The following is a 19,608-nucleotide window of genomic DNA, read 5'->3' as shown; positions in this document are numbered from 1 at the left end:
TGTACCTGTCCTCTTCCTTGGACCAGGCTCTGACCTTAATGTCAGCAGAATAAGCAGCTGCATTAGTGTTAAGAGGGAAGTGGCTGTCAGGGCTGCTGAGATTAGGAAGGCTTAGGAAGTAGGTTCTGAGCTCCATCTGTAATTGCTAGCCTGGAGGTGGTGGGGTAAATTGCACGGAGTCTGTGGGGGAAGAATAGCGTAGAAGCCCAAACCAGGAGGCAGCAGGCTCTGGAGAAACCCAGAGGGAGGGAGTGCCAAGCTCTCTTTGGCTTGGGAGCTTGAGAGCAGGACCAGGTCTGCCTGCTTTGGCTCCATGTCCAGAGGCCAGCCCATGCTAGAAGTCCCAAGGCTGCCTGCTATGGGTTGGGAAGAGAGGCAGCCACTGGCTCGTTCTGGTGGTGGGAACACCTATCTCATGCCTTAATCCATGCCACATGCCTGGTCAAGTCATTTACCTCAGAGTTGGCACTGGGAAGATTCAGCTTCCAGGGCTAAGATATTGATAAATAACACACTGTTTTGAAGTGGAGATGGGAGGTCTCGACCCTCAGGGTCCCTTTGTGTCATCAGAGTCTGCTCTCAACCTGGAGTAGGAGCATGTCCTCCTGACCCCGATCAGGTTGTCTGTGGGAGCTAGAGTGGGATTTGGAGGAATATTCTTTACCTGGGGCTTTCCCCCTGAGGCCTGGTCTCTGACTGCTCCTCTTTAGGTTCCCTGAGCCCCAAGGGAAGTGGGGTCCTGGGCCTTGAATGCTCTGTGCTGGTGACTTGAGAGGGAGGCTGGCCTCCGTGGTGCTGGGGAGGGGTGGGCTGGCAGGCTGGAACTTAGGAGCAGAGACAAATAGAAGGGGGAGGCCTTGTCACCAGGAAGGCGGCACCCACTCCTTCCTTGAGGTTCCCGCATCACTATGCACCCGCTGATGCCCGGGAGTGCTCCACCTGCCCCAGTGGCTTGTGTGCTACGGGTTTGCTCCAGAGCATCAGAGAGTGGGTGGGGCTGACATTTCCTAAGCTTCCACTGTGTGCCAAATGTAGGCGAAGCACTTTAAAAAATGTCATCTCATTTGATCTTCCTCACAACCCCATGAAGCTGGGGTGATTATCTCTGTTTTACACATGAAGCCACAGAGGCTCAGACACAGCGAGACTGGTCTCTCTCTCCAGCTGCACACCGCTCACAGGCTTTTCTGGCTCGCTCTCTATAGCTGTCCATAGTCTGGCCAATTCTCTGGGCTCACCCCAAGACCTGTCTCTTCTAGGAAGCCTTCCCTGACTGCTTCAGCCCACATGGTCTTTCTCCATGAAGTCCCTAAATTAAGAGCACTTATTGGCTGTACCTTGTTTTGATCACTGAAAGCAGTAGCCTTGCAATACCTCTGGGGATTTCTTGTGTGGTGAATCACTTCCTAACTACACAAACAGAGGCAAAACACTGAACTTACAGAAACTCTAGATATCATACTATCTAGAGTTAGCAAGTTGTTTTGAGGACTGAGTGAAGTGACATGTACCCGGGGGTGAAAGCCTATTGCCCAGCCACGTCTTTTTTTTTTTGATACAGAGTCTTGAGTCTTGCTCTGTTGTCCAGGCTGGAGTGCAGTGGTGTGATCTCGGCTCACTGCAACCTCCACCTCCTGGGTTAAAGTGATTCTCCTGCCTCAGTCTCCTGAGTAGCTGGGACTACAAGCATGCACCATGCCCAGCTGATTTTTGTATTTTTTTTTTTAGTAGAGACAGGGTTTTGCCAGGTTGGCCAGGCTGGTCTCAAACTCCTGACCTTGGGTGATCTGCCTGTTTCACCCTCCCAAAGTGTTTGGATTACAGGTGTGAGCCACTGCGCCCGTCCATGGCCCTTTTCTTGTCCTCCCCACAGGGCTTTGTCTGTGGCAGCTGCTCAAGAGTTTGTGGTCTGACAGCCTCAGCCAGAATTACCCATCTCAGAGATAAGAGGGATTCTGAGGGTTCCATTTTACTAATGGATTTCAAGCATCAGCAAAGGAAATACTGGGTGTCACTGTCATCTGGACCAACCTGATTCTGGGGGAGCCAGAGTCTCATGGTGATTGATCCTCGTCTGTGGGGGGGTATGGTTGTTAATCTTCCTCTCTGGCAGTTAGGGCACACACGAATTCCTAGCATCCCCACTCCAGTGAAACACTTGTGCACAGATTACAAACACCAATATGATTTTATTCAAACACAGGCAAGAACAATGACCTTCAGAGCTGGGTAAAAACAATAAGTTAAAAGCATGGTTAGAATTTTAGACAATCGGATAAAAAGTTTGAAGGAGGTGATTTCCCCTTCCTGTCCTAATTAATTCAACATGGCATAAAAATAATTTGTATCTATAAAATATCCTTGTTCCCACACAAATGAACTGGAGGTGGCCCTAGGATTTCCTTGACTATGCACAATGCACACAATGTACATGTCCCTCCTCCCCAGCTTTTAAGGCAAAAATGGTCCCACATCTTCAGGCAGAGGGTGGGCTCATGTAAGCAGTCAGCTGTGCCAAGGACACTGGGAGGCGTTTCTCCACCGAAAGATGCCTGCTAGGGTCCGCTGGCCAAAAGACGGAGGAGCCACTTGGGCGCGGATTCCATTTTGTTTCTAGCCTTTGCCTTACCACAGAAGAAAGGAGCTGAAATTCTGGCAAGTGGACACTGGACTGGCTTGGGGCACTCCTCCAGTCTGGGCTGACTGGGTCTCTTGAGGCAGCCATGGCCTAGGTAAGTGGTGGTTTCAGGACTGTGACAGCCCTGAAGGAGCCAGACCTGGTGCCTCTGCAAACTGGACAAAGCTGAGGGAGGGTGGGCAGGTGTCTCCTTCTCCCAGCGCCTCAGGCTGCGTCAGTCTTTCTGGGAGTACCGAGAAGAAAATATCCGTGCAATTCTGCGGGTTTCTTCCTCAGGCAGGTTGGGGGGGAGCGAGTTAGGTCTGGGGCGACAAGGCCTTTGGGAGAGGGCTCCCCTGGTGGCTTCGCTCTTGTCCTGGAGAGGAAGAAGTCAGCTAGGTTAGCGCTGAGGATATGGCACCACCAATGGATGACACTGGTTTCTCTCATCTTTTGGTCCTTTGGTTAATATTTATGTAGACCTGCGTGGTTTACAAAGCGCTTTACATACCTTATGTTGCTTGACCCTTACCTCGACCCTATATGGGGGGTATACCATTCTCCCCACGTCGTGGATAAGGAAACTACATTCAGGTGAAATAAACTCAAGGTCCCACAGCTCTGAGTGGCAGAGCTGGGATGTGAACCCCAGCCCTGACTCTTTCTGTGCCTCTGGAGAAGGAGGGCGTCACCTCCAGGACAGGTCTGAATCCTCACCCCTTCTCCTGTTGCGTGGCTTTAGACAAGCCATTTGTGCTCTGGGTTTAGCCCCATGTGTGATGCTGGGAACATATCCAACTCTCAGGGAGATGGTGGGGAATGAGACACTCTCTGGCCCTTAGGAGCTCCTGGAGTTGCCAGGTGACATAAAGCACCCACCTACTGCCTGCCTACCAAACTTTGATCTCTCTGACTCTGGCTGACAGGGCACCACTAATTCCACCTTTAAGGTATTTGCCTGTGGGTTATGGTGTCACGGTCCTCTGGACTCCTCTAACTCATTTGCTCATTTTTCTTTCTTTTTTCTTACTCCATGTCAGGCTCCTGTGCTGAAGGAACTCAAAGTTATACAGGAAAGCCATCCCAGACAGCTGGCTGAGAGCAAGGTCCTGGGGAAGAGGTGGGGGCCTGATGGGGGAAGGGGCAGTTCTGAAAGGAGATGGGAGCAGCCTCCACAGGCCAATCTGGCTGACTTCATGGCATGCAGCTTGCTCTTCCCTGCCATCAAGTCCCATGAGCTGAGGCTGTCATAAACTGAAGGACCACTGAGAGCACACTGTACCGCTTCCTGGGCACTGAGAAGCAGCTTGGTGGAGACCCTAGAGACTGGGACTACCTGTGCCCTGCAGTTCTGCTCATGAGAAACTGAGGCCCAGCTAGAGTTGCTTCTGGCATCAGTAACATTCAGTTATTCTTTCTTTCATGTCTGCAACCCTTTTTAATACCTACTTGAGAGGGGCACAGAAATAAACAGAACTCCGTTTTAGGCTTTCTCAGCTCGGACTTAAGCCTTGGGAGGCAGAGAGATCTGCCTAAAGAATTAGAATTGCCAGAATGAGATAAGGGGAGTGGAGTCAGGCATCCCTGGTCTACTGCCTGGATGTCAGTTTCCCACCCATGAAATAGAAGGGTGGATGGGAAACCTTGAGGGTCCCTGCCAATCTAGAATTCTAAGTGCCAAGGGAATGTCTACAATCTGGGAAGCTCTCAGTGTTATGAGTCCATAGGCAGCCTCTCCTTATAACCAAGAGCAAAGTGGCACTAGGGCTGGGCTGCACAGCAGAGACTAGACGATACATCTCCCTGCCTTCTAGGCAGGCCTAGGCTAAAAGGGAAGAAGGAAACCCACTTTTTGCTGGTGTTTGCAGTTATTCCTTCCAAAATACAGGAAGCACCTGCACTCCATGATTGATGCCTCAGGCCAGGGCAGGCCAGTGGGCCAGCCTCTGCCTATTGCTCTCCCACTTCCACACTGGGTGCTCCTGTAGGGCATGGACTGGGTCTGAGGCTTGGGATTCCAGCAAGGCCAGGTCCAAGACAGGAGCTTGGGAGCAGCTAGATGAGTATGGGTGGGACCACAGGTTTAAATTGGGTGGGGCCAATTTAAATTGGGTAGACAATGAGCTACCCAACAATCACAGAGATGACCACAGGCCAGGGTAACCACAGGCTTAAATTGGGTGGGGAGGAGACTCTTGTAGTAAGCTTCTCATTCATTCATTCTAGAACCAGTGGTTGTCGGCCTACCATATGCCAGGTCTTTAGTTAAGTCAAACTCTCTCAGGCTCTCTGTAGCACTTTAAGCTTGTGTATATCTTTCTTTACTCCCAAGACCCAAGATGGCTGTTTCCTGAGCTACTTGGGGTTTAGGGTGACAAAAGTCCCATTCCTGTCCCCCAGCTGTACTGCAGGTAGATTTTCTGGGTCATCAGTTGTATCTTATCTTCCATTTCTTTCTCTGCTACTCTGAAGGGGAAGTAGGGAGATGCTTGCTTTATGAGCCAGATGGGAAAACAGGCCTAAGAGCAGAGTATTCTATCTCAAATCCTAAAACCAGGCATTGTTTCCCCATCATCTAGAAGAGATGTCTTCTCCGTTTTAGAGAGACGTAGATGAGTCTTGTTCTCCATGGCTGGAAGGGCCAACTACCTCAGTTCATGAAATGACCATCAAAAGACCTCTGTTGGGCTGGGTAGCTCACGCCTATAACCCCAGCACTTTGGGAGGCCAAGGCAGGGGGATCGCATGAGTCTAGGAGTTTGTGACCAGCTTGGTCAACATAGGGAAACTCTGTCTCTAAAAAAAAAAAAAAAAGGAAAAAAAATAGCAGGGTGTAGTGGGGCACACCTGCAGCCCCAGCTACTCGGGAGGCTGTGGTGGGAGGATCGCTTGAGCCCAAGAATTCAAGGCTGCAGTAAGCTGTGATCGTGCTACTGCACTCCAACCTGGGTGACAGAGGAAGACCCTGTCTCAAAACAAAACACCTCTGTTAGTGACTCATCAAACTTTTCAGGAGCCTAAGATCTACTCTACTTGATCAACTCTTATGGACAACAGGCAGACGTGGTTCCTGTTGTCACAGGGCTGCTCAGCTAGAGAGGAGACAGACAATGAGCTACCCAACAATCACAGACATGAGGCTTAGAGCTTGTGAGCACTGAGAAAACAGCAATTAGTAACAGCTAAGAAAGTTTGGGGAGGCTTCACAAGGAGGTGGGCTCCAAGATGGGCAGGGTTTCAACAGAAGCTGGGTGTGGGGTGAGGTCTTCATTAGAGGGAACAGTATGAGCATAGACTTACACCTACTGGCTGGGCCATATCTTCCCTGGAGCTGAATCGTGTGTGGCACCAACCTTCCAGCACTGACACCCTGACCCAATGGCCTAGGGGGCCTTATCTGCAAGGCCCAGGCCCAGGGACCAGGGCAGGGCCAGGGTGTGCAAGGACAGAGAACTCACACTCAGCAGCACTTTGCTTTTGTTGACCTCAATAGGGTTTAGAAACCATCTTGATTAGTGGTGAAGATTCTTCCTTCATCAGGACTGCTACCCTAACACACAATCCTGGTGGGGTTGGCCAGAGGCGAAACTGGCCAGAGCAGGGATACCCTCAAATGTATTATCCATTCCTCTGAAATACTACCACACTTCTGGCTGGAGGCCTGAGGGCACAAGAAAATTGTCAGCAGAGCATGTACTTTTTGGGAGGCATCAACCTTCCTGGGGAGGCAGGAGGAAGACACATGGAAGCAGGATTGTCGCAGCTGGAGGGGCTGTAGGTGCCTTGGAGTCTAGACAGTGGGTGTCATCCATGGGGTGAAGTCCCTGGAGCAGGGACTTAAACATGAAGGTGGAATGTGAACAGACGATGAAGAGAGAGGGTATGCTGCCTGCAGGCGCAGCTTTTGTGAGGAAGGAATTTTCTTTGCTAGGAAAGTGGTGGGTATGGGATAGACTGAGCTGCAGGTATGGAAAGCAGCCAAGACAAACCTATTACTAGAAGGAGGGGTTGATGCTGGCTGAGGGAAGTTCCAGAATGTGTGGGGGGAATTTGACCTTATTCTTCTTGGACTTCAGCGAGCTGATCTCCAAGGGCCTTCCCAGGGAACAGGGACGGGGTATTCGATGACTGTACTAGGCTGAAGGACAGAACTGGCTTTCCTGCGGGCCGGGTGTCACAGCAGCAGGCCAGGGGCTTTCAGGCTGCCCCATTAAATCCTCCCTCATCCATACATAGGACCTGTTCCTTTCTGAGTACCTGGACACCCAGGCCATGAACATGATAGGCCTCTCTGATAATAGATGTGTCTTAAAAGAGCCTTCAATGCTAAAGGTTGGACTTTGCTGGGGAGAATATGGAGCACATGGAAGGTGTAAGGAGTGGTTTGGAAAGAAAATGTGGGGGTTCCTGGGGCTCTTCAAATTGAGTGGCTAACCCTGCATGAGGAGCTGGTTTTAGTCCTGGCTCTACCACTTCTTAGCCAAGTGGTGTTGGGCAACCCACTTTCTCTTTGGGCCTTGGTTTGTGCATCTGAAAATGGGATCAGGATGAGCAGATAATGCAAGAGGAAGCACTCTATAAACCACAGGCTGATCCCAGCTCTTGGCTCCTTCTCTGGTCTGCTCCCTGTGACACAGCCTCTTCTCCAAAAGCTCTCTCGGGAGGGCCTGGCCCTCTTCTTTGGCCTGGAACATGATCTGATCCCAGCCACTGTGTTCTAGGCTCTCTCCACTCCAGCCCCCAGATGGATCCCTCGAACAGGCCACATGCTCCCAGGGTTTGGTGAGTGCAGGTGCCCCCACTTACCCCTGGTTCCAAGTAACCCAGGGACTTTCTCAGAGGACAGGCAATGGAGTGCAGTGGAAAGGACATTGGTCTGTGGCCCAACCTAACTGTCCCACTCACTCAAGATCAAGACACTTTCTCATTCTGGGTCTCTGTGGGTCTTAGCTTCACTGTCAAGTGGATCTAAGAACTTCTGTTTGGTCTTCTTATCCAGGTCTATGCTGGGTTCAAATAAAATTCAGATATGGCCAAGCTAAGATGGTGCTAGAGCCAATACCAGCTGCAGACCCAAGAGCAAAATGAAGCCTTGCTGTTCTCAGACCCCATCCCAGGCAAAGGGTCAGGCCCCAAAAGTCCTGAGTAGAGCTGGGGTACAGCACCTCCTGTACTGGGGTAAGCAGTGCTAGGCCAGGCAAGCTCTCCCCATTCCACTGTCTTCCCCCCTTCTCTGGTAACAGTGAGCCTCTGGTCTGGGATGAGTGCTAAAGTTCTGTTCTTTTCCACAGTAGCCCCTTTAAGTGACACAAACATTGACTCAGGAGCTGAAAACTGAAAGTAAACAGCAGCTGGGTCTGGCTGGCTAGGTGGACCTGCCAATGGACTGCTGCATCAGAGGCCGAGTGAGGGCTCAATATAGTTGCCTGCCTTGCTCAACTTTCACCCCTTTGGCTGGCTGCCTTCCCCTGGGGTGGCCCTCAGAGTCTGGCCTGCACTACAACTTCCTAGACACTCCAGAGAGCAGCAAACTCAGCAGCCACGAGTAGGAGCAGAGGGGAAGTGAGGACAAGGTACTTAGACTAGAGGTCCAGCCCTGAGAGGTAAATCCTAAATCTGACCTGCTCAGCCTGGCTGCCGCATGGCCGGTCTCATGCTCTGAGCTCACCCTCCATGCCTAAATTAGAGGTCTGGTCATGTGGTTCTCACTACCGATATGCTCCCTCCGTGCCACACCCCACCTGATGCCACCCTCTCCTTATTCCAAGAAGCCTTTCCAGACAGGCCCATTCTACAGGGCCTACGTCACTCCCTCACCCTGGGCCTCAGTCTATGCCAGGAAGGGGCCTGACTAGGGCAAGACTCCTCAACCTTTTTTTTTGGTTTGTTTTTTAAAACAGGGCCTGGTTCAAAAGATGATCCTCAATCTTCTGAACTCAAGCTCTGCCAGAGACAGGGCTCAAAAGTCCAGGTTTTGAGGGAAGGGCTAAAAATTATACTCTTACAAGAAGAGCTCCTGGCTCCCCCTAGACTCTGGCCTCAGAGTGGCTTAGGCAACCTGAGACTAGCACCTGCCCAGCAGACCTATGAGCCCCTTCCTAAAAAGTGCCTGCCAACTTGCAGTCTGGGACAGCCAATTTTGGCTGTTTCTTCTGACCTCTACACCCTTGGCCAAGCTGCTTATTTTCTAAAAGCTCTGTATGGCCTTTATCAGAGATACTTTGACCTTTAGGTCTCCTCTTAGGCGCTGCAGAAAGCTAGGGACTTGGTGGTTTAAAGAAATGAGGCAATAGGTCAGGACCTCTTGCCCCAAGAGGGGCAGCTCAGCCATCAGGCCTGGACCACAGGCTGAGAAGAAACCCAGCATCAGGAAGTTCCCTCAGTTCCCTTACTGATCTCATCTGGTGACTTTGTGGAGAACTGGGGTTCTCTACCAGGACCATTCACCTTTCAGCTGCTTCTGGTTTGTGGAAGGGAAACTAAGGGATAGTTTTTTTTTTTGTTGTTGTTGTTTTTTTTAAGACACAATTTCACTCTGTTGCCCCGGCTGGAGTGCAGTGGCACTATCTCGACTCACTGCAACCTCTGCCTCCGAGGTTCAAGTGATTCTCATGCCTCAGCCTCCCAAGTAGCTGGGTTTAGAGGTGCCAGGATAGAAAAATTCTATCCCTTGGTTTAGACATGTTGCTGAGGACCTCAGAAAGTCAAAAGCAGAGACAGGACAAAAAAAATCAGGCTTGCTGGCACCTCGATCCTTAGTGATGTCTGAAGTGCTGTGGTCCAGCTGAGTACAAGTGAGAACATGGGGTGGGAGGGGTGGAAAACTCAAGGTTTTAAGGGTACCCTCATGCCTGGCCTTGTCTCATACTTCCTGCCTCCTACACTCACTCCTCATGAATAACAGTGTCTGGCCCGATGCCTGTGGTTAATCCAGGGGCCCATTCATGATGTGGGCAGAACATGGGCTTAACGCAGGAAGACACAGAGCAAGACGGGGCTCACCTCATGGTAAAGAAGTGCCATGTGTGCAGGGTAGGGAGGCCAAGGCTCAGATGACAGGCTGCTTCTTGTCCTTTGCTTCTAATTCCTATCTTGTTTCAGTACAGGCCCATCTCTTCCCATTTCTGACCACGTCTCTAGTACACAGTGCTTGTACCTTCTGCTGTCCAAATTCTGCTGATTCTGAGGTTTTTTCTTTTCAAATCCACAGCCTGAAAAGCCTTTCTTCATCTTTGTTCAATTCAACTTAAGCCACCCCACATGGCTCTGTCTTTCTTTTCCTATACTCATTCCCTTTGCTTTACTTCAGTGCTAATACAGCCAAATGCTATTTGAGGAAATGAGTGATTTGGAGGCCAGTGCCTTCCCAAGAACTGCGAGCTCCCTGAAGGCACGATCCACAGCATGAGGGTCCTAGCTCTTTCAGCATGACAGGCAGTTGGTAGGAGTTGGAGGAACTTAGATATAAGGCTGGCTCCCCAGGGAACTGAGAGTTCCCCGAGGGAAGCTCCTGTCTTCTGCACCTAGCTCAGGGCTATGGCTTTGCACATTTGTTAAAAGATGCAAATTTCAAGTTTGAGGTCAAAACTATCTTCCTACTTTCTGGCCTGCCTGTCCTCAGGCCCAGCTCTAGTTCTCCTATTCATTTATGGGAAGTTATTGGAAGGTTCTGAGCAGAGAAGTCACATGATTGAGTTGATGACTGATTTAACATCTTAAAAAGTTAATAGGATGCTGTATGGGGAATCGGTTGCGAGGAGAAAGGGAAGAAGCAGAAAGGCAAGTTAGGAGGCTACTGCAATAATCCAGGTCAGAAATAATGATGGCTGAGACCAGGGTGGTGAGAAGCACATTTCTGTATATTTTAAGGATACAGCTGCCAGAATTTCCTGTTTAATCGAAAACTGGCATCAGGGAGGATTCCAAGAGTTTTGGCCTGAACAACTAAACTAGAGTCCCAGCTACTCAGGAGGCTGAGGCAGGAGATCACTTGAGCCCAGGAGTTTGAGGCTGCAGTGAGTTGAGATCATGCCACTGCACTACAGTCTGGGCAACAGAGCGAGACCCTATCTCAAAAAACAAACAAACAAATAAAAAACAACCCCCACCTCAGAGTTCAGTTGTACCCTTTAATCAAAATTGAGAAGACGGAGGGGGAAATGGATTTGGGAATAAAATCTGGAGCTCAGTTTTGGACATGTTAAATTTGAGACATCTATTAGATATTCAAGTGGTGATGCTGGGTAGGCAGTTGTCGAGTTACAGTTGTAGAGTTAGGTCTGGGCCAAGCTAACCATCGGGAGTCTTCAGCATACAGAAGAAGTAGGGGAAATGAGGGAGACCCAGCAAAGAAGGCAGAGCAGGAGCAGCCAGTGAGGGAGGAGAACCAAGAAGAAGTGATGCCTTAGAAATAAGTGAAAAAAGTGTTCAAAGGAGAGAGATCAACTGTGTCACATGCTGCTGAGAGGTCAAATAAATTGAGCACTGAGATTTGATAACTGACTTAGGAACATGGAAGTTTTTTTGGGGTTTTGACAGGCTAAACAGTGTTCCCCCTGCCAGTGGTAAAGTGGGGTAAAGGTCTGATTAGAGTGTGAGATTACACTGGCTACAGTGTGGAGAATGAACAGTGGTGGAAAAGTGCAAGTATAAGCGACACTGGTTAGAAATAGTCAGGGGGTGCCGGGCTGGTGGCTCACTACTGTAATCACAGCACTTTGGGAGGCTGAAGCGGGCAGATCACTTAAGGTCAGGAGTTCGAGCCAGCCTGGCCAACATGGTGAAACCCCGTCTCTACTAAAAATACAAAAATTAGCCGGGCGTGATGGCATGCGCCTGTAATCCCAGCTACTGGGGAGGCTGAGGCAGGAGAATTGCTTGAACTCGGGAGGCAGAGGTTGCAGTGAGCCGAGATCATGCCACTGCACTCCCGTCTTGGGGGGAAAAAAAATAGTGGGGAGATGATTGGGCTAGACAAGGGCAGGGTGAGAAGTAAGTGATTCAAAAGATGCTTAGGTGGCAGAATTAACAGGCCTTGGTGATGTGGGTCTTGGCTATGGGTCATGGGAGATAAAGGAGCAGGGGTGAGAGATAATTGTGCTTCTGGCAGGAGTAACTACATGGATGGTGGCTGAATTTCCTGAGATATGGATGCAGGTGGCAGAGGAAGTATGCAAAGGAAGATGACAAGCTCAAGTTTTGGACAGAGTGAATTGTGTGTGACACATCAGACAAGACGTCTAGGATGCAGGTGAGTCTGTACGTGTCTGCGGCATGGGAGAGAAGACTAGACTGAAGATAAGGATTTGCATCATTCGAAGTCATATTTGAAGTCATCAGTGATTGAGATATTCCCAAGAGAGAAAATCTACAGAGCAAAAGACATAGTCTGAGGAAGACAACATGTAAAGCAAATTACTGCTGTTCTCATCATCAACCTCTCTCCTCCCCTGTACCGAAGTTGATAAAACTAGTTTGTCCATCAGCAGCTAAGCAAGCAGAATCATACATAACTTTTAACAAAATTAGGAAGCTGTCCCCAGCAAAGAGTTACTTCATCATAAGAGGGAAGAGAAAGCAAGGGCAGTGGAACTTGATTGATTTATAATGAATCTGGAACTGCAAATGGATCACTGTGCCACAGTCCTGCTAAACCAGCCATTGTTCTCACCCCTTTTCTTTTTGCGGAGGCAACAGCCAGAAGATGAGGTAGCATGGGGTGGGAATTACAGGCTGGCCCCAATACTCTACCTGTGTGGCACTCAGTATTCTACAGTACAACCACCCTGTGAGGCCTGATAACCCCATTTGACAGATGAGGAAGCAGATTCAGAAAAGTCCAAAGATCTGACAAATGTCACACAGGGTCCTGTATCCACTCTACTGTGGGAGGAGGGAGGGGACATCTGTTTCACAGATGCTTCCAGTGGAGACTGGGAGGTTCCTTGGCTCAGGTATATCATTTCAATGTGGAGTGAAAGATCAGGTCTTGCCTTTGATCATGGGGGGAAACCAGAGCAATCAATCCAGCAATTACGAGCCCTCTCCTGTTTCAGGGATGGGCTGTTAGCCCTGACCTGGAAGCAGGTCAGCTTTAGTATAGCAGTCCCAGGACAGTGGTTGAGAAGAGCCCTGCAGCCTCTCAAAGTGCTCCTCTTCAGTTGTGAGGGCCAAGGCTGGCCTTAGGAGGAGGCAGAAGAGATGGAATTCTCAAATGCGGATACAGGACAGGGCTCCTGCCCTTGTCTCCCTCTCTCTCACTTAGAGCTGCTGACTGTGCCTGAAGCAGCACCGAGAAAACAGGAGCTTCCATCAACTTGAAACCCTACCACCAGTCTCTAATCCTGTCTGCTTTAGCACCCATCTTCTCTGCCTTCCTTCATGACACTAGGTGAGTTTTCTTTTTCCTCTCAAAAGGCCAATACCTCCACATGTGCTCTAAATCTCATGCCCTTTCTGTTCCCCCTCTCCTTTTTCTCTCCCGCTTCTGTGTCTTCCCTTCTCCCTTTCTCTATGGGATTGCTGCATTAGCACATAGAAAGCTGCAGCCTTCCCATATTGAAAAACAAAAACAACCTCCCTTGGTTGCCACTCCAGCCACTGCCCTATTTCTCTGCTCCATATTCACAGCCTAATTTGTGGAAGGAGTTGGAGTCTCCATCTTATCATCATTCAATCAATGTATAATTTTAATGACATATGATTATGTGATTTCTTTGCATAACATACCAATGAATCTATGTAACAACAGTAAATCACGAAGCACAAGAAAATGAACATCTGTAAACCCACAACCCAATCTAAGAACCAAAACATCACTAATACTGTAGAATAGATCTTTATGTTCCTCCTCCCCTATCCCATTCCCCTGCTTCTATCCCATCCCCTGCCTCCACAACTATGAACACTGTAATCAAACTGCTGAAAACTAGAGATAAAGAGAAAATCTTAAAAATAAGAAATGAATAAAGGCCATGTTACATTCAGTGCAAGAACAATCAGAACAATACTTCTTATAAGAAACAATGGAGGACAGAAGACAGTGGAAAGGTATCTCTAAAATGCTAAAACAACAAAAATTCAAGTTAGAATTCTATATCCAGTAGAAAAAAAATCTTTCAAAAATGAAGGCAAAATAAAGATATTTTCAGACAATTGAAGCTGGATAATCAGTTACCAGTCGGTCCACACTACGTGAAATTCCAAAGGAAGTTTCTCAGGCTGAAGGGAAATGGTCCCAGCCAGAAATCAGGATGTGAAGAAGAAATGCAGAACAACAGCAATAGTAAGTATGTGGGTAAACAGAAAAGACTATTTTTGTCTCAAGTTCTTCAAAGTGAGGCCTTTTTAATAAAGGTCACAAGATGATGGTGCTCCTCCTCAAATAATATTTCAAAATTAAATCTAAAATAAGTATAAAGAAATCAGTTGATGTTGTGATTTATCCCAAGGTAACAATTTCAATCTTTTTTAAAAATGTAATTCTTAAAAATGTTTTCCTCTTAAATTTTGGTGTCTCTACTTGCTAGTGTCCTAAATACATACATGATCTTATTTCTTAAGTCATCCAGTGCTGGCTGGCAGCCAGCCAGGAGCGTAAGATTCTGAGAAAATGTGCTGAAATAACCCAGCAAGTAGTGAGAGGCCCATCACTAGCCAGGATGACTAACCTCCCCGTGTTTACTGGATTCTGGGTTCCACTGGTAAAACTGCGACAGTTCTGGGAAAACCATGATGACTGGTCATCCGAACCAGGACCCAGAATGAGGTCCTAAGGACAGAAGTGACTCTGAGAGCAGCAAACAATGGAATGTTGTTAAGGGCAACAAAGAAAAAAGGCTGAAAAGTATTATCTTCTCAAAAGTAGACTTGCTCTTTAATTGAAGTGGAAATTCTTATTTCTCCCTGTCCCATACTTTGTATCTAGTATTTAATAGGCCAAAGACATACATCAGGATACTTCTGGACTGACCCCATTTTTCATTAATGTGGCCTCTGGGAAAGCATATAAAATGTATACATGTTAACTGCTAAATAAAATCTAACTGGCTAGAAAAATGTACTATAAGTCAAATGTCATGATTTTCAGGTGGTGTAAGAGAAGAGCACAGAGTTGTGAGTCAGAAGTTTAGATTCAGGCTGGGCGCGGTGGCTCACGCCTGTAATCCCAGCATTTTGGGAGGCCGAGGCAGGCAGATCACGAAGTCAAGAGATTGAGATCATCCTGGCCAACATGGTGAAACCCCATCTCTACTAAAAATACAAAAAGTAGCTGGGTGTGGTGGTGCATGCCTGTACTCCCAGCTACTCGGGAGGCTGAGGCAGGAGAGTCACTTGAACCCAGCAGGCAGAGGTTGCAGTGAGCTGAGATCGCACCACTGCATTCCAGCCTGGCGACAGAGCGAGAGTCTCAAAAAAAAAAAAAAAAAAAAGAAAATTTAGATTCACTTACTGGTTGGGTAACCCTGGGTAAGTGACTCAGCCTTTATGCATCTCAGTTTCTTTATATATACACAGAAATAGTCATAGCTTATGGGTCAGTATGTGAAGCTCTGAGCCTCAGTTTCCTCATTTTATTTTTTATACAGTCTCACTGTGTCACCCAGGCTGGAGTGCAGTGGTGCCATCATGGCTCACTGCAACCTCCACCTCCTGGGCTCAAGTGATATTTGTGACTCAGCCTCCCAAGTAGCTGGGATTATAGGCATGTGCCACCACGCCTACCTAATTTTTGTAATTTTTAGCAGAGATGGGGTTTTGCCTTGTTGACCAGGCTGGTCTTGAATTTCCTAGCTCAAGCGATCCCGCCACTTCACCCTCCCTAACTGCTGGGATTACAGGCATGAGCCACCATGCCTGGCCTAGTTTCCTCATTTTAAATAGAAGTAATGATAGTATATTCCTCACCAAGTTGCTGAATTTGATTAATTAATACAAAGTACTTGGAACAGTGCATGGTACATGCTAAGCACCACCATAACTACCATCTTTAACACAGGCTCCTCAGAGAGACCCTGGTACCCATCTCATGTCTATAAATATTTTAGTTTTTGCTTACTATTTGTACTTCATGAAGACAGGGAATTTGTCTGTCTTATTTACTATTATATGCTCAGTACCCAGCATGACACCTGATACAGAGGAGGTACTCAAAAGTAGTTATTATTATTATTTGTTTTCTTGCCACTTGCAAGAAAGGTCAGGTGCTGTGCCAAGGCAAAAAAGAGGAGATGTGGGATTTGTACCAGAGTTCCAACCACCTAACTCAGCTGAATGAATAGTTATGAGGTGTTTTGTAAATGGCAAATAGTTGTATGACTGATACTCTGCTCATTCAGATCTTACTGTTGCACTCCCGTAAGGTTACGTCTGTGCTCCTATCTACTTGCTTGGTGGGGACTCCCACAGCACTCAATACACGTTTCTTAGCTGCCTCTTGCTTTCATGCTTCTGCACTGCTTTTTTCTTGCGCATGTTGGCCGACAATGCCCTGCTCTTACACATTTGCTCTTCCTCACTTTTCCTGAGCTCCCTGACTACTGCTGGGCCCACAGAATATGCTCAGTACAAGCTTGAGGAGTGACCCCTGCTGCAGCCTTTCCAGGAAGATGGCCTGGGGCAGCTCTGCCTTCTGTGCACTGTTCTGTGGAAGAGATGATGACTCTATAGGAGAAAGGTCAGTTGGCCATTCTCTTACCTGATCTGTTGTGGCTGCTGGTGGCAAAGTTGCTGAGAGTGACAGCATCCGCAGGGAAGCCTCCAACTGCTGGGGAGGCAAAAAGAAGTTGGGCACCACAATGGGCTCTGGGCTACGATGGCAGTTAAGGGACAAAAATACCTAGAAGTCCACCCCCCTTGCAGTGGAGGCCAGTATCTCCACTGACCATTCACTCTGCCCCTACTCATGTTTTTCCCTCAATTAATCTTGTCCATAAATTCTTTGCTCAGCTAGCTCCTTCTGACTGGAAGGCTTGCCCACTCCTAACACATACAAGTTCTTTATGGATCGGTTCAAACCTGCCTCCTCTAGGAAGCCTTCTCTTAATCTTAGCCCACAGGATCCCTCCTTCCTCACAACCTAGAGCAGTTTGCAACACATGAGAATGCTTAATTTTTCAGTCTGATACAATTATTTTCTTCAATCTTCCCTAAATTTCTCAATGGCAGAGACAGTTTCCTTCTGTTACCTCTACTTCCTGAAAGCCCCTCAGGAGGTTGGCAGGTAGTAGGCATTGACTGATTCTTGCCTAAGGGCCTGCTGGTTAGAAAAAGACCTATTAGCAGTCAGTCAGACAATGTGGGGATGGGCATGTGGCTCCAGGAGGCAGTGCCTTAGGCTGCATTTAGGTGCCCTGCACCGAAGGAGGGCCTGTTTGCCTGTGTTCTCTGCTCACATCCAGAAATGTGAGCTCTGCATCAGGGGCTGTCCATGACAGGACATGTCCTCACGTCAGGGACCAGTACAGCTGGTCCGATCTGGATGCGAGCCCTAGAAGGCAGGTACTGTATCGTATCTTGCACTTCTCCACCATATCTTCTTGAGGTACTCAGTGCTGTGTTGAGCATGTGGTGTTCCACATATTCTCATTATTTTTTGAATCAAATAACTGATTCAGTTTAGTTGAACTCTGAAGGGGGTAAAGAGGGAACTATTTTGATGTTCCAATTTTTTGTTTCTGTTTAATAAGCTAAGTGTGGTTCTCACTCCAATTTGCTTACCACCTTTTCTATTTTATCATCGTTCTTCTACACTAGACTCTACACTCCAAGAAGGCAGAGATGATCTTTTTTATAACCATATTCCTGTCACCTAGCATAGTACCTGGGAGACAGTAAGTACTCAATAAATACCTTGTGAATGAATGAAATGCATTGATTTCTTGCTTTGGTTCAAGTCCCTGATTTTTCTGTAGAGAGGTGGGGAGGAATGGAGATCCCAAAGGGAAAGACCTTTTGACCCCAGGCCTTCTGCAGAGGCCCAGGTGAGGTAGGGTCTATTTGCTGTTGCTGAAACTGCTGGGGCCTGCCTGCCAGCCAGCCGATGCTGTGGGGAAGAAGGAACTTTGCTGTGAGGTGGCAGGGCTGGCTGTAAAGCATGGAAGTCTCCTTCCCAGCCCACTGCCTCATGTGTGCTTTAGGGTCCTGTCCCAACAGCCACTTTCTCCCACCAACTTTATTTTATTACACGTTTTTTTGAAACAGGGTCTCACTTCCATCATTCAGGCTGGAGTGCAGTGGTGTGATCATGGCTCACTGCAGCCTTGACCTTCTGGGCTCAGGTAATTCCTCTACTTCAGCCTCCAGAGTAGCTGGGATTATAGGTGCATGCTACCACACCTGGCTAATTTCTGTATTTTTAGTAGAGATGGAATTTCACCATGTTACCCAGGCTGGTCTTGAACTCCTGACCTCAAGTGATCCTCCCACCTTGGCCTCCCAAAGTGCTGGGATTACAGGCATGAACCACTATGTCTGGCCTGTTCCTCAGTCATAAAAATGTTCAAGTTTCCCATTTAGGGGAAAAAAACCAAACAAACCCCTGACCTTGCATTGTCTTCTAGTTGCCACCCAGCTCTCTGTCACTTACTAGATGGATAACTTCAGGAAAGTTCATTTTTTGTGCCTCAATTTCTCCATTTTTAAATGTATTAGTACTTATTGTTTTGAGGGTTAAATGAATTTATAAATGTCAAGTGTTTAGAATGGTGCCTAGCATAGTGAGCACTTAATAAATGTCAGCTATTCTTATCTCCTCAGTTTATGTGAAAAAGTTGCCTGTTCTCACTGTCCTCACCATTTAGCTCCTTTGACTAATGAAGTTTGGCTTCCATTCTCACCAATGCAAGGTCCTCCTTAACACTAAAACCAGTGATACATGTCAGCCACATTCTCCTGAACCTACGTGCAGCATCAGTGTTGACCACCACGTCCTGAAACTCTGCAGCATCGGCTCCCATGGCACCTCTCTCTGCTGCTTCTCCCACCTCCCGACCAGCTCTCCTCACCTCCTTTGTGGGCATGCCCTGTCCTGCTTCTCCTTTGCACACTGAAGATGCTCAGAGTCTGCCTCTGTGTGTTTTGTTCCCCCTTCCCAGGCTCTTCTTGCTGCCCTCATCGATTCCGAGATGCCTCCCTTTATGGCTGAGCGCAGCCCTCAACTCCAGGCCTGCATCTCCTCCTGGATGTCCTACAGGCACATGCCACAAAGGGCAACCTGCATCATCTCCCAAACCCGTCTATGTGCTGTTTCCTATCCAGTAAATGGTATCACCTGCCTGGTAACTTGTGACAGAAACCTCTAATTATTATTTCCTTTGTCTCATCCCCTGCCCCTCTATCTAATCCTCTCAGATCTGTTCCCCTCCTTTTCATCATAAAGCAGTTTATGCTTCAGGTCAGACTTTCTTCATCTCTTTTATTATTGCAAGTGTCCTACCTAGCCTCCTCGCTTCTAGTCTTCCCTTTCTTAACCTGCCCTCTGCAAGGCATTGGGTGACTTCTTTTCTCATATGTACATCATACCACACTCTTGCTTAACAGTGGACACTATCCATGTACCAGGTATTGTGCTAGGCAGTTTACATGATTATTTTCATTTTCACAACAACCCAGTAAGTACTACTATCACCTCCATTTTCCAGATGAGGAAAGTGAAGTTTCTTTGCTTTAGAATAGAGTCCAAGTACCTCAGCCAGGCATAGAAGTCCTTTAAGATCCAGGCCCTGCCTCACCTTGCACCATCCCCTCATCCCTGGACTCTAGCCACAGTGAACTACTGCCCACAGGCAGCCTCCTTCACCCAGTGAGGCCTCTGCACATACAGTTTGTCCTGACTAGAACTTTTCCTTGTCTCTATTGCACAATGCCTATTCATCTTTAAGGCCTGGCTCTCCTGTCTCTCTTACTGGGATGGCTCCAAGTAGAGTTAGGGCAGCTCCCTCCTCACGCTCCCTTGCGTTCTGTCCAAGTCTCATCACAGTACTTGGCACAAT

General features: G+C 48.0%; 1 protein-coding gene and 1 long non-coding RNA gene across 10 annotated transcripts in view; one reads left to right on the top strand and one right to left on the bottom strand.

The window, feature by feature from the left end:
- Nucleotides 1-2,169: 2,169 nt before the first annotated feature.
- Nucleotides 2,170-19,608, bottom strand: part of C2CD3 (C2 domain containing 3 centriole elongation regulator) — a 156,008-nt gene continuing 138,569 nt past the window's right edge. For 6 of the 9 annotated variants that reach the window (XM_021926297.2, XM_021926302.2, XM_021926303.2 and 3 more), the window contains 2 exons: nt 16,314-16,425; nt 2,170-2,993 (listed from right to left, as the gene is read on the bottom strand). In XM_021926297.2, coding sequence (XP_021781989.1) covers nt 2,853-2,993; nt 16,314-16,425 — 253 coding nt within the window. In that variant the 3' untranslated portion in view covers nt 2,170-2,852. Of the gene's footprint in view, nt 2,994-14,286; nt 14,406-16,313; nt 16,426-19,608 lie in introns of all 9 variants that reach the window. The other 3 variants (XM_021926298.2, XM_021926300.2, XM_021926305.2) reach the window with 3 other exon arrangements.
- Nucleotides 16,181-18,793, top strand: LOC110741246. The gene is made up of 3 exons (XR_002517120.2): nt 16,181-16,292; nt 17,372-17,448; nt 18,712-18,793. It is a non-coding gene; the product is annotated as an uncharacterized LOC110741246 (long non-coding RNA).

The sequence above is a fragment of the Papio anubis genome, chromosome 12 (genome assembly GCF_008728515.1).
Source record: "Papio anubis isolate 15944 chromosome 12, Panubis1.0, whole genome shotgun sequence".
NCBI classification, from domain to species: domain Eukaryota; kingdom Metazoa; phylum Chordata; class Mammalia; order Primates; family Cercopithecidae; genus Papio; species Papio anubis.
Note: the sequence above shows the minus strand (reverse complement) of the source record. Positions and strands in the feature narration are given on the sequence as shown.